Source organism: Rhinoderma darwinii, chromosome 6 (assembly GCF_050947455.1).
Source record: "Rhinoderma darwinii isolate aRhiDar2 chromosome 6, aRhiDar2.hap1, whole genome shotgun sequence".
NCBI classification, from domain to species: Eukaryota; Metazoa; Chordata; class Amphibia; order Anura; family Rhinodermatidae; genus Rhinoderma; species Rhinoderma darwinii.
In genome coordinates, this window is record NC_134692.1 from 116,818,501 (window position 1) to 116,831,555 (window position 13,055).

General features: G+C 39.1%; 1 protein-coding gene across 1 annotated transcript; it reads right to left on the reverse strand.

The window, feature by feature from the left end:
* Nucleotides 1–473: 473 nt before the first annotated feature.
* On the reverse strand, nucleotides 474–8,400 carry LOC142655692 (protein spinster homolog 1-like). The gene is made up of 11 exons (XM_075830164.1): nucleotides 8,337–8,400; nucleotides 7,421–7,557; nucleotides 6,939–7,090; nucleotides 6,509–6,578; nucleotides 6,079–6,221; nucleotides 5,840–5,992; nucleotides 4,406–4,595; nucleotides 3,791–3,856; nucleotides 3,454–3,552; nucleotides 2,701–2,872; nucleotides 474–1,560 (listed from the first exon to the last, which is right to left on the reverse strand). The coding sequence occupies exons 1-11, from the start codon at nucleotides 8,368–8,370 to the stop codon at nucleotides 1,556–1,558; spliced, it is 1,221 nt and encodes a 406-aa protein (XP_075686279.1). The 5' UTR covers nucleotides 8,371–8,400; the 3' UTR covers nucleotides 474–1,555.
* Between the last annotated feature and the right edge of the window lie 4,655 nt (nucleotides 8,401–13,055).

The following is a 13,055-nucleotide window of genomic DNA, read 5'->3' on the forward strand; positions in this document are numbered from 1 at the left end:
CCGTGCTCTGCTACCTGTATCCTATAACCCATGCTATATCTGTTCCTACGCCTTAAGCTGTTGTAGTCGTGTTATGCCACTGGTCACGCCTGCTGATATACACCACGTCTGGTGTCTACAAGTTCATCTGTGCCGAGCCTCCATTACTGTCTGGACTATTAAAGGTAATCTTGTAGTAGGACTGTTGTTTGGCCAGCTGCTACTCTGCTACGGCGGTGCGGAGTAGTTGGTCCACATACCCACGGATCGTGACATCCTGTGAATAGGAAAAACGTTTTGTTTGTGGAACAATCACATTTTTAGACTATTCCTGCATTTCAATCCTGACTCTTCCTTTGATAGGTTTTTATAACTTTCAGAAGCATTTCCCTATATCTATCTAATAATCCAGAATGTGTAATAAACCAGCAAGTAAAGACAGTATACTATAATAATGTGCTACCTATATAATAAAACGCTATCTTTCGGATCATATATTTTTATTAAAATAGCATGACTACATTTTTTCCATAAAGTTGGTATACTTGTAAGAATATTAAAAGCAGTCATGAACATGATGGTCTTAAAATTCGTCCTTTCATCTAAAGATGGTATAAAACTCATCATAGCACTGTGACTCAGCCGAGCCACAGGCAGCGACATTTATCATTCTTTGTAAGGTCTCATTTGGCACTGTGACTCAGCTGAGCCACAGGCAGCGACATTTGTTATTTGTTATGATGTTATTTGACAAATAATTCGGGTCTCGTTCGGCACTGTGACTCAGCTGAGCCACAGGCAGAGACATTTATCATTTGTTGCGACATTAAGGCTCTCTTTGGAATACAGTCCTGTAGTCCAAAGATTTTTCTTTCAAGTCCAAGTTTGCACTGTGACTCAGCCGAGCCACAGGCAGATACATTTGTCTTTCCTTGTGAGGTTATTTCACAAGGACTCCAGGGATTTGGATCTGTAGTCCAAATATTAGTCAACTCCAGGCTGGCACTGTGACTCAGCCGAGCCACAGGCACAGAAAAAATTCCTTTGAGGTGGACCTAAGTTTGCTGTTAGTCTTTTCTGCAAATTCCTTGGGAAGCTTTTCTGAGGAAGAAGTCAGTGAAAGCTCCATATAAATGAGTCTGTGAGGTTGGTCTCGTTTTCTTCCTCAAGCAATCTTTGGAATTGCAGACAATCTAGGTCCAGTTTCCTCAATTGTCGGTATAGTATCTATAATGTTTCAACCACTGGAACCAGTAACAGAGTAGGCAATGGCAGCTTTGTAGTCATGACTACCACTGCCAACTTGCTTGGTATCCTGCCATTTGCATACATGTTGACTTTATGCTGTGTGGTGTCCTTGATTCTGCACGCAGAGAATCCATTTGTGGTTGTTTGGAAACATTATAGTTTTGTCTTGAGCAAAGCAGAGCCCTGCTGCTCATTATGGTGAAAGTCTTTAGAGCTCCAAAATATTGATGCTTTTAGTTTTTGATGCCTTTCTTGTATTTCAGCCATGGACATTCCAAGATGTAATGTTCTGATCTTGAGGTATGGTGTAAATAAATGTCCGAATGCATCATCCTGTTATTGAGGTAAAACAAAATAATAAGATTAATGAGGTAGGAATACATTATCAGATCATTCACATGTAATACTGTTCTGCTTTACAATACTAGATGGTTAATTACAAGAGAAGTTACAGATTGTGAACTATCAACGTCACCTATGAGCCTCATTCATCAAAACTGTCTAAGGTAAAATCTGGCTTTATTGCCCAGATTACCAATCAGTGCTCTGATTTGATATCTTTAAATCTATGCAATTTATGTATTTTATGAAATAAAACATATTTGATAGATGGAAAAAAACTTCCATCAGTCAGTAAAGACATCACCATAATGTCTTTGTGTTCAACTACTTCCACTAAAAAACGTATTAGATTAGGTTGAGGGATTTGCGATTATTGATTAGGTTCAGTGTGTGTTCACACGTTGCTGTCAATTTGTGTTTTTGCCGCAAATTTTGCAAAATCATAAAAAAATGTCATGTTTTTGCAGCAACTTCTTTAATCTGGGGGTAAAATGGGACACAGCCTTAGCATTTGTATAGTGGAAAGAAAAATTATGTACCTACATAATCATAATTATGCACCTATATGTACCATCTAATTTTCTGTTTGGGTCACACCTTTAGCTACAAATATTCATTTTATGCATTTATATGAAAAATTTAATTTTGACACAAAATTGCACGACTGTGCCTGTGTGCATAAAGTTCAGGAAAGCAGTTTGACAATGTGTCAGGTGTCCTCTTTTACAAAATATATAGGCATAAGGGTTTAGTATGAGACTTTATTTTGCAAGTTAGGTTTTATTTATACATGTCAATAGTGTGAAAATGTTACAGGTTGCTAGAAGCAAAATGTCCAAAAACCCTGGCTGCAAAAGGGTTAATCTTCCTGCACCCTGGACCAATAGCAGATATTCACTTGTTAATAAGCATCAGGAACTCTAGTATTAATGAGCTGAGATGTCCCGGGTATTTACACAAGACTAAATTGTCAGACAAATTACAATCAATCAAAAATCCCATAAAGCAGAATATACAGATTTTGATATAGTCCATATTTTACATTTTCTGACCATACTGGTGGATCTCCACTTTAATTCTGCAGGAGGCATGAGTAAACATTGAACATACACATACAGACAGGGAACATACCTTGGGACTCTATGTCTGCCCTCTTTCGATCTCTCTCAAGAAAGAGGGCAGTTGCCAAGAAGAACCCTCCTCCAATAGCGGATACGAAAACGCAGACCATGAGGGCATATTGCAGGCTGTTAAACATCAATAGGTCAGATTCCGGCTTCCCTTTGCGGATGAGGTCAGATAACTGAGGATAAGAAGATGACACATTGTTATGTAAGATGAATTATTAGAAATAACACAAGTGTATATATTTTTTCCAGACAGTAGATGCTGGATACTATTCGGGAAATCTGGTGACAGCACATGGTAGGAGGTGGCAAGAGGAAACTCCTCACCATAGTTAGCAGAGGAGCTTCCGACCTTCAGCCCATGAGGAGCACTGGTTAAAACTTTGCTAGCCCCAGTTTTACTTATTGGCAAGAGTTTTGCATGTTTTTTTCTTAGGAAGATTATCAATGGCAGGGTAAGAATATTTTCTGGTGTATTTGTGCTGTATGTATGTGGTATGACTGCTCTATGTCATGTCTTCGTTCTGTCTATATGCTGAGTAGGTATACTATCGGTGCTGTATTGGCATTGTATGTGTACTATATGATTTTTGGGGGCTGATAATGTTGATAATGTCTGCTTGGTGTCTGCGTACTGTATTAGTGCTGTCTGCTTCATGTGTAATGTTTGTCTGTTGTGTGTTGTTCACACTGGGGGTCAGTCAGGCTAAGACTTTTCTCATATACCCATTAGGAAGATAATGTGACTAATACTTACCACTCCGATGAGATATGGGCTCCATGCATCACCCAGCAGGTGGGACACAATGATTTGTAAGGCCTCCGCTGTGGAGCGTCTTCTGGGGGTCACCACACTCTAAAACAAGAGGACATTCTGAGTAGACAGAAGGACGTTACTGACCCTAACTCAACAATGGCAGCCAGACAAAGTGACCAAATATCTGCATTATAATATCTGAAAACAGCGCAGTCCACACTTATAATGTTCTCCGTCTCTTGTCTGGCAGTTATTGTAGAGTCAGTGGCATTTCATGGACTACGCAGGAAAACAGAGAAAAGCCTAAATAAATGTAATTTCAGCTATGATCACTCACCAGGAGGATGTCGTCCACAATGGCAAAGTTCAGCGTCAGCAACAACGCCCCAATGAAGATGAGAATCTGTAGTGAAAAGAAAACATTCAGAAAAGACTGGATGGTGAAGGGGGAAGAGTACAAGTGTTTATCCATTACCCTGAACACAAGTGCTGCACAGGGGGGCAATAAACCTGCCTATAGACCTTACACTGGATAATAATGTACAGTATATGTGTATTAATATGTGTGTGTTTATGTGTTTGTAAAGCTGTGTATTTGGATGTGTATGGTATCCAGTGGTATATACAGTTTTTAAGTATAGGTATATATTTGTGTATGTGTTCCTACAGTTACTATATGTTTGTGTATATGTATCTACAGGTACTATATGTTTGTGTATGTATATCTACAGGTACTATATATTTGTGTCTATGTATCTACAGGTACTCTACGTTTGTGTATATGTATCTACAGGTACTATATGTTAGTTTGTATATATGTATCTACAGGTACTATACGTTTGTATATATGTATCTACAGGTACTATATGTTTGTGTATATGCTTTTTTCACCCTTTTTAATATTATTAACAGAAAAACATCAATCACAACAAGCTGTTCATCAGCAACTTACATAGGAGGCCACAAGACTGAATCTTGCCAAGGTCAAGGCCAAGAGCAGGAAAGGGGCGGAGCCCAGCATTCCGCAAGCACAGACTAATGCATCTGCTCGGGGGTTGACCTTCCTGAACCTTTTACTTATCTCCACACCAGCTCCAACTCCTACGATTCCGGTGATGATAGTGATCATCCCAAAAATTTGGCTGCAAAGGAAGGGTTAAAGAGGTTAACAGATGGATTGTAAAAAATTGGATATAAAGGGTGATTAAAGGATCTTAGTATGACTACTACTCCAACTATCTTCATCTTTGTAAAGATTTAGTCCCTAAACTTCATTCAATGGCAGATGTCTTTACATGCACTCCCTGCAGGATTGATTAATCATGACTAACCTGTATGTATGGAATATGTACATGCGCTCCCTGCAGGATTGATTAATGATGACTAACCTGTATGTATGGAATATGTACATGCACTCCCTGCAGGATTGATTAATCATGACTAACCTGTTTGTATAGAATATGTACATGCGCTCCCTGCAGGATTGATTAATCATGACTAAAATGTATGTATGGAACATGTACATGTGCTCCCTGCAGGATTGATTAATCATGACTAACCTCCATGTATGGAATACGTACATGCGCTCCCTGCAGGATTGATTAATGATGACTAACCTGTATGTATGGAATATGTACATGCACTCCCTGCAGGATTGATTAATCATGACTAACCTGTATGTATAGAATATGTACATGCGCTCGCTGCAGGATTGATTAATCATGACTAAAATGTATGTATGGAATATGTACATGCGCTCCCTGTAGGATTGATTAATCATGACTAAAATGTATGTATGGAATATGTACATGCGCTCCCTGCAGGATTGATTAATGATGACTAACCTGTATGTATAGAATATGTACATGCGCTCCCTGCAGGATTGATTAATCATGACTAACCTGTATGTATGGAATATGTACATGCGCTCCCTGCAGGAACAATTAGTCATATGTATGTTGTACCAACAGGATACAGACAGGGCTCTCTATGGACCTATCCTAAATATCTTGCCAGTATAGAGCAGACAGTCATGTAGCAGTCTATATACATTATAGGGGGAGATTTCAGATTTGTTGAAGATTTGGCAAATAAATATCCGCAACACTGTATGTACTGCAATCACATTTTGTGGAATTGTTGCAGATTTTCACTGTGGATTTCACCTTTAGCAATGCAAATGTTGAAATCTGAAGCAAATCCTCAGTAAAATCTGCATGTAACGCACCACGTCTGAACCCACCCTATAATAAGACTTCTACCAGGAGTCCTGACCCTTCACCGTGTAGCCTTGCCCAAAAGTCAGGTCAAGAAGAGAAGAGTATGGACATAATGGCAGAGAGCCCCCCTCACAACCTCCTGGCACACCCAGTAAATAAGCGTTTACCTGTCATCAGATTGACATATTACAGTCTGACATGGATCACCTCTGTATAGGAGGACCCGGGCCCGCTTGTAGAATGATAGAGCCCAGTGGGAGAGGGAGCCGGAAATAAATGTCACTGTTGTGAATCCCAGCATGGAAAGCATAAAGCTCGGGCTACAGAGAGAGAGAGAGAAATGTAAGTGACACAAGAGACACGGGGTAAAGCCAGCGACAACCATCACTATACAGAAAACACTCACTTTTTCAGCAAAGCTTTCACATCTGTAATCCAAGAATTGTTGTTTGTGTGTTTCTGCCCATTCTGTTCCGCGGCTCCTCTGGATGGTTCCTTCATAATTAAGAGAAGCAGTAGGACGGCTATAATCCCCAGACCCGGAATGACCTGTTCAGAAGAAGGAGACATTGTATATTATATATATAAATAGAAGTGACTGAAACCAGATTTAAGAAATGAAAAATAGGAAATGACTAAAAAAACAAACACTCATATGTCAGTGTTCATAAAGGACTGTCTATAGGTTCCTGAAGGACACTCAGAGAGCTGGAACTGCAACCAAGTGCCCTACTTGTTGCTCATCGATGCAGCAGATAAGGGGAGAAATTCCAATAATAAGACTTTACAGGGAAATCGTTGTTTGCCTGCAGGAATCCTGCAATTCTCTCACTTACCCGCAAAGTCCAGTGCCAGTCACCACCAATAGCACTTGTCAATTTAGCGCCCATGATGTATCCAAGGCCACTTAATAGGCAAAAAAGAAGTTTTAAAGTTAAGAATGGGCCATAATCTCCACACAAATATAACTATATACAGACATATATATTAACAGTATAAACATATGCACACATTATATATATATTAGACACTTTTTTCATCCTTGATCTTGGTGTGATCAGGAACAATGTGAAGTGATAGCAGGAAATCACAATAGTCTTTACAGTAAGATCAATTCTGCTAGTCATAGGGTTATATGTAAACTGCAGATCATGCAATTCTCCAATATACAAACTCAGTTACATCTATACAAGAAGGTCCTGTTAAATATTCAGAGGACCTCTTGTCATAAGTACTGCATTCTATGTGTTTACACAGGAGACTTACCAGCCCACGGGGATAGCAGTCCAAAAGATGGACAACATGCGGCTGCGCTGGTCTGCTATAAATAGGTCGGCGATGATGGAGGGGGCGATGGTGGAGTAACTTGCAGCGCCAATGCCAACCAATCCTCGCATAAGCAGAAACAGCCAGTAATACTGGGGAAGAGGAAAAAAAATAATCATTCAGAAAATCTTCAGTAAATCTTTAACATTGGGACTCTTATTGATGGCCTAGTCTTAGGATAGACAATGAATGTTTGGTCAGTGAGGGTCTGAACTCCAGGACCACAGACTATCACAATGAAGGGCCGTGGCATTCTTGTGAGCGATGTGTCTCTTCCATTGTTTACACAGGCACAGCGGCCTGTCCGAAAGGGTGGCTGTACCTGGTATTACATCTCGTCACATAAACGTCATTGTAAGAAGGATAGGCCATCAATGTGATAATACCGTAAAACCCCAGTAATAATGAACTCTGGATGTTACCTCATCAGGAATAAATGAGCTGCCAAGGATGACGGCTGACCAGAGGGTGATACCAATGCATAGCAGATATTTCCTATTCCAGTGATCACCCAAATATCCAAATACTGGAGCCAGCAACATGAAGCTGCAGAGGAAGACTGAAAGAGAAGGAACAGAGAAGACGTGAAAGGAAGAGTCCCGACCGGGAAGACTCAGTGGATGAAATTTATTAACTTTTCTATGCCCTGAATTTGCAAAATCAATTTAGAGTTTTGTGCCATATTTGACACGTGCGCCACTTTTCTAAAAAGCAGATGGAGCTCAGCGGAAGGAGGCATTGCCATCTGCAGCCCAACAAATTCAACATAATTTATGCCAGAAATTGGAGTAAATTATAGCGCAAATCCTGCTCGTGGCTGGCGTAGAATTCATTTTCGGAATTTTTTAAAGGACATTCACCTAGTTATACATTAGGTGCATTTTTCTCCAACCTTCTTTATATTAAGACTGGAGTATGAAAATCAAAATAAAATTAATTTTTAAATGGACAAATTATATTAAATCCTGCATTTAAACCTCACTCCCCATCCCCCACTTTAGTTATTCCCCTCCCCCTCTCATTCATTAATGTAAAGCTTCACTGTGCGACACCTTTTGCCCTATAGTGAAATTGATGTAGTATATCTGGTTTCCTATTTTGCGGTTCTCAGACCCCCAGCCCATTCACAGCAGGCACCATTATGTACGTCCATCAGCTGTCCATTCCCCTGACTGAATCTTATTTCTTCACTAGAGACTGATGACATCACAACCTTGTGTCAGTAACATCATGAGACTCCAGTGAATAGATTGGTCACCTTCTCTAGAATATTGGTTTAGCGCCTAAAATGGCGGATTCCAGGTGACTTACAGAATAAGATTTTATGTTAATATCTACCTGCTTGCAGCAAGCCAGATCCACTGTCTTTCATATTAAATGATTTTTGTAAGTATGGCAGCGTCCCTGTCAGAAAAAAAGAGAGATGTCACTATAGACAATGCATGGATTCCCATTATACACATTTATGGCGTATCCACATTGTATGTAGATGTGTTACAATGGCGTCCTTCTCCAGGCCTTGCTTCTTCCTACTGTGGCACGGTCAGGCACGATGGCTGATGTGCAGGGAGCAGCTGAGCAGACATGCAGGGTGCGGCCGGGAGTGGTGCCATGGCGGCACGGCTTTACACAAGGAAGTAGAGGGAAGCGCCGCAGCAGGTGGGGGGTGGGTGTTATGGAGGATGAAGGAGGTGGACCGGGGGATACTATAGGGGGGAAGCATTGAGTGGGCTTGTATAGGGTATACAGATATATAGGGATAACAGCAGGGACTGTACACCTGTCCCTGACTGTCCATATATTAGTGTTAGTGACTTTATGCCTGTCCCTGACCGTCCCTATGAGTGTTAGTGACTGTACTCCAGTCCCTGACTGTCCCTATGTGTGTTAATGACTGTACGCTTGTCCCTGACTGTTCATATGAGTGTTAGTGACGGTACGCCTGTCCCTGACTGTCCCTATAAGTGTTAGTGACAGTACGCCTGTCCCTGACTGTCCATATGAGTGTCAGTGACTGTACTCCTGCCCTCACTGTCCCTATGAGTGTTAGTGACTGTACTCATGTCCCTGACTGTCCATATGAGTGTTAGGTACTGTACGCGTGTCCCCGACTGTCTCTATAAGTAGAAAACAAGGGGAGAAGGTAGGATCCAGCGCTGAAGCGTTTAAAATGGAAACCAATTTTCCAAGTTTAATTGTTAGATTCTAAAAGGAAGTCCAGTGATATGAAGTCCAGGGTGTATAAGAAATTTGAGGGAGGGTATCCTCTGTAAGCCTACGCGTTTCGGACAACGCTGTGTCCTTAGACTTGGCTGTGTTAAGTTTTGAATAGAGCGCGCTGTCATTATATCATGTGAGGGTTGAGAACAGCTGATAGGGATGTGTTGATTGCGTGTCAAGCTTTTGTTTATTGTGGAACGCAACCTCGTAGTTGGAAAACAAGTTAGCAAGGATTGTGTCGATGTATGTTATGTTCATGATGCTTTCTGCACAGGTATGTATCATGGACATAACATGGTTTGATGTGTATATAATCAGCGATTGTACTTTTGTATTCAAAACAAGTATGTTTATTATATTGTCTGTTTTGATAAAGTTTTGTTAGTTATGATTGCATTCCAGGACTTGTTCTGAGATCAGCTTCGGAGGCGACTGTCTGCCCGATTTCCGTTCCTGTTTCTAATCCGTCCTGGGACATAGGTAAGTGTTATTGAATTGTGTTAAATTCTGAGTTCAATTATGTCATCCATGATAGTGAATGAAATATTGCTAACTTACTTTAATTAATCAAACGAGTATTTAGGTTTCTGGAAATGTCAATTTTTCGTACATTTTTTTTGATTTTAGTTCTAAGAAGCAATTACTTAGAGTTTTTTAACTTAGGTATTTCCGTGAGTAATGGTTATCACTATATCTCTTTTATATTTATATACAGTATTATTAGTGAACTTTTTTACGCAGAAAGTTTTTTTCGGTATATTTTTAACCGAATTTGTCCTTGGAACAATATTTTCCAATTTAGTTATTGAACACAGCATAGCTCTATATTGAAGTTGTCGAGGATGTAGTGTCGGGGGGGAATTGTGTGGGTAGGACCACAACTGAACTGGTGAAGTGGGGAAGATTAGCATTGACAATGTGGAATTAGTGTTGTGACAATAGTGTGTACAGAACAGCTAGCATATATTGTGTCTGTACATAGTGTGAAACAAGGATAAAAATATAAGAATGCCTCAAATGAAGTTTGGAAACATATTGGCTTAATCTTTTTGTTGGTCATGAGACGGGTTGTCATGATTTAAGGTCCTATTTGATTGTGTATAGGTTAGTATAAATACATTAATTCTTTTTTTAAATTAAGACCTTCTGGAAATCTGGTGTTAAGCCTATAGATCCAATACGCTTCTCTTAGATGGGTTTTGCGTTTAATGTCTCCACCTCGCTTTGGTTGTTGAATTTTTTCAATAGCATAACACCGGAAAGTTTTCGTAGATTTGTTATGATGGTATATGAAGTGTTTCGCTGCATTTGATATGTTCAAGATATTGGTGTTTCTTATATAGCTAAGATGTTCTAGCATTCTTGTCTTGAATTTCCGATTAGTGCAACCAACATATTTAAGATGACACTCTGTACATTCAATTATATAAATAACCGACTCTGAATTGCAGTTAATATAATTTTGAATTGTAAAGTTATCCGTTCCTGTGGAGTTACTGAAGTTTTTGGTTGGGTGTACGTAGGGATGCTGGCCACATTTATAAAAGCCTTTGGTCTCTAGCCATGTAGTTGTTGTGTTATCATTAGATGTGTATAATGAAGGGGATAAAGTTTTTCCTAAAGAGGGGGCTTTTTTCGCTACTATCCTGCAACCTCCTGACAGAATTGTGCGGAGTGTGTCGTCTTCCATAAGAATGGGTAGATAATTAGTCACTATATTTTTGATTTTTGTGAATTGATTACTTTGTTGTAAGATGAGTGTAGGTTGATTGGCAGCAGGTAGTAATTGTTGTTTGTCATTTTTATGTTGGCCAAGAAGCTGATTTCTTGATTTCTTACTTAAAATGTTGCTGGCTCTGTCCAACATCCATTTGGGATAACCTCTATCTTGTAATCTTGTTTGTATGGAGTTGTGTTCCAGTTCAAACTGATTTTGGTTGGTGCAATTTCTTTTTGCTCTGTGCAATTCACCCAGAGGTATGGCTCTAATAGTATGTTTCGTGTGATCACTTTTTGCATGAAGAATATTGTTGATAGCTGTGGGTTTACGATGAGTTTTAGTGGAGATAACGAGACCTTCATTTCCTTTTAATTCCAAGTCTAGGAATATTATTTGTGACGAGTCATGATGGTGAGTGAATTTCAAGTTACATTTGTTGTGATTAATGGCTGTCACAAATTCAGGGATGATGTCTACTTTGCCTTTCCAAATGATGAGAATATCGTCAATATAGCGACCGTACCATTCTATGCAGTTACTGTGGATATTGTCAGGCGAGAAAATGAAAAAATGTTCCCACCACGACATTACTATGTTGGCTATTGATGGGGAGAATTTTGCCCCCATGGACACACCTTTGAGTTGCAGATAATATTTTGTGTCAAATTGGAAATAATTATTAGTTAATAGAAACATGAGTACTTCTAGTATGAAGGCTTGAAAATTTGTATCATATGTACTGTATTTTGTTAGGTGGAAATTGAGAGCAGTATATGCTATTTCATGCGGAATTGACGTATATAGTGAGACTACATCGCATGTGAGCCAAGTGAAGTTTTTTTCCCAAATTTTGTTATGAAATATGTTTAGAACATGTTTGGTGTCTTTGAGGAAGCCCGGTGTGTTTTGTGCCAGGGGCTGTAAAAGTGTGTCTAGCCATTCTGATAGCTTTTCCAGGACTGATCCTATGCCAGAGACTATACATGGCTAGAGACCAAAGGCTTTTATAGATGTGGCCAGCATCCCTGCAAAACCTGTTCCTACGTATACCCAACCAAAAACTTCAGCAACTCCACAGGAACGGATAATTTCACAATTCAAAATTATATTAACTGCAATTCAGAGTCGGTTATTTATATAATTGAATGTACAGAGTGTCATCTTAAATATGTTGGTTGCACTAATCGGAAATTCAAGACAAGAATGCTAGAACATCTTAGCTATATAAGAAACACCAATATCTTGAACATATCAAATGCAGCGAAACACTTCATATACCATCATAACAAATCTACGAAAACTTTCCGGTGTTATGCTATTGAAAAAATTCAACAACCAAAGCGAGGTGGAGACATTAAACGCAAAACCCATCTAAGAGAAGCGTATTGGATCTATAGGCTTAACACCAGATTTCCAGAAGGTCTTAATTTAAAAAAAGAATTAATGTATTTATACTAACCTATACACAATCAAATAGGACCTTAAATCATGACAACCCGTCTCATGACCAACAAAAAGATTAAGCCAATATGTTTCCAAACTTCATTTGAGGCATTCTTATATTTTTATCCTTGTTTCACACTATGTACAGACACAATATATGCTAGCTGTTCTGTACACACTATTGTCACAACACTAATTCCACATTGTCAATGCTAATCTTCCCCACTTCACCAGTTCAGTTGTGGTCCTACCCACACAATTCCCCCCCGACACTACATCCTCGACAACTTCAATATAGAGCTATGCTGTGTTCAATAACTAAATTGGAAAATATTGTTCCAAGGACAAATTCGGTTAAAAATATACCGAAAAAAACTTTCTGCGTAAAAAAGTTCACTAATAATACTGTATATAAATATAAAAGAGATATAGTGATAACCATTACTCACGGAAATACCTAAGTTAAAAAACTCTAAGTAATTGCTTCTTAGAACTAAAATCAAAAAAAATGTACGAAAAATTGACATTTCCAGAAACCTAAATACTCGTTTGATTAATTAAAGTAAGTTAGCAATATTTCATTCACTATCATGGATGACATAATTGAACTCAGAATTTAACACAATTCAATAACACTTACCTATGTCCCAGGACGGATTAGAAACAGGAACGGA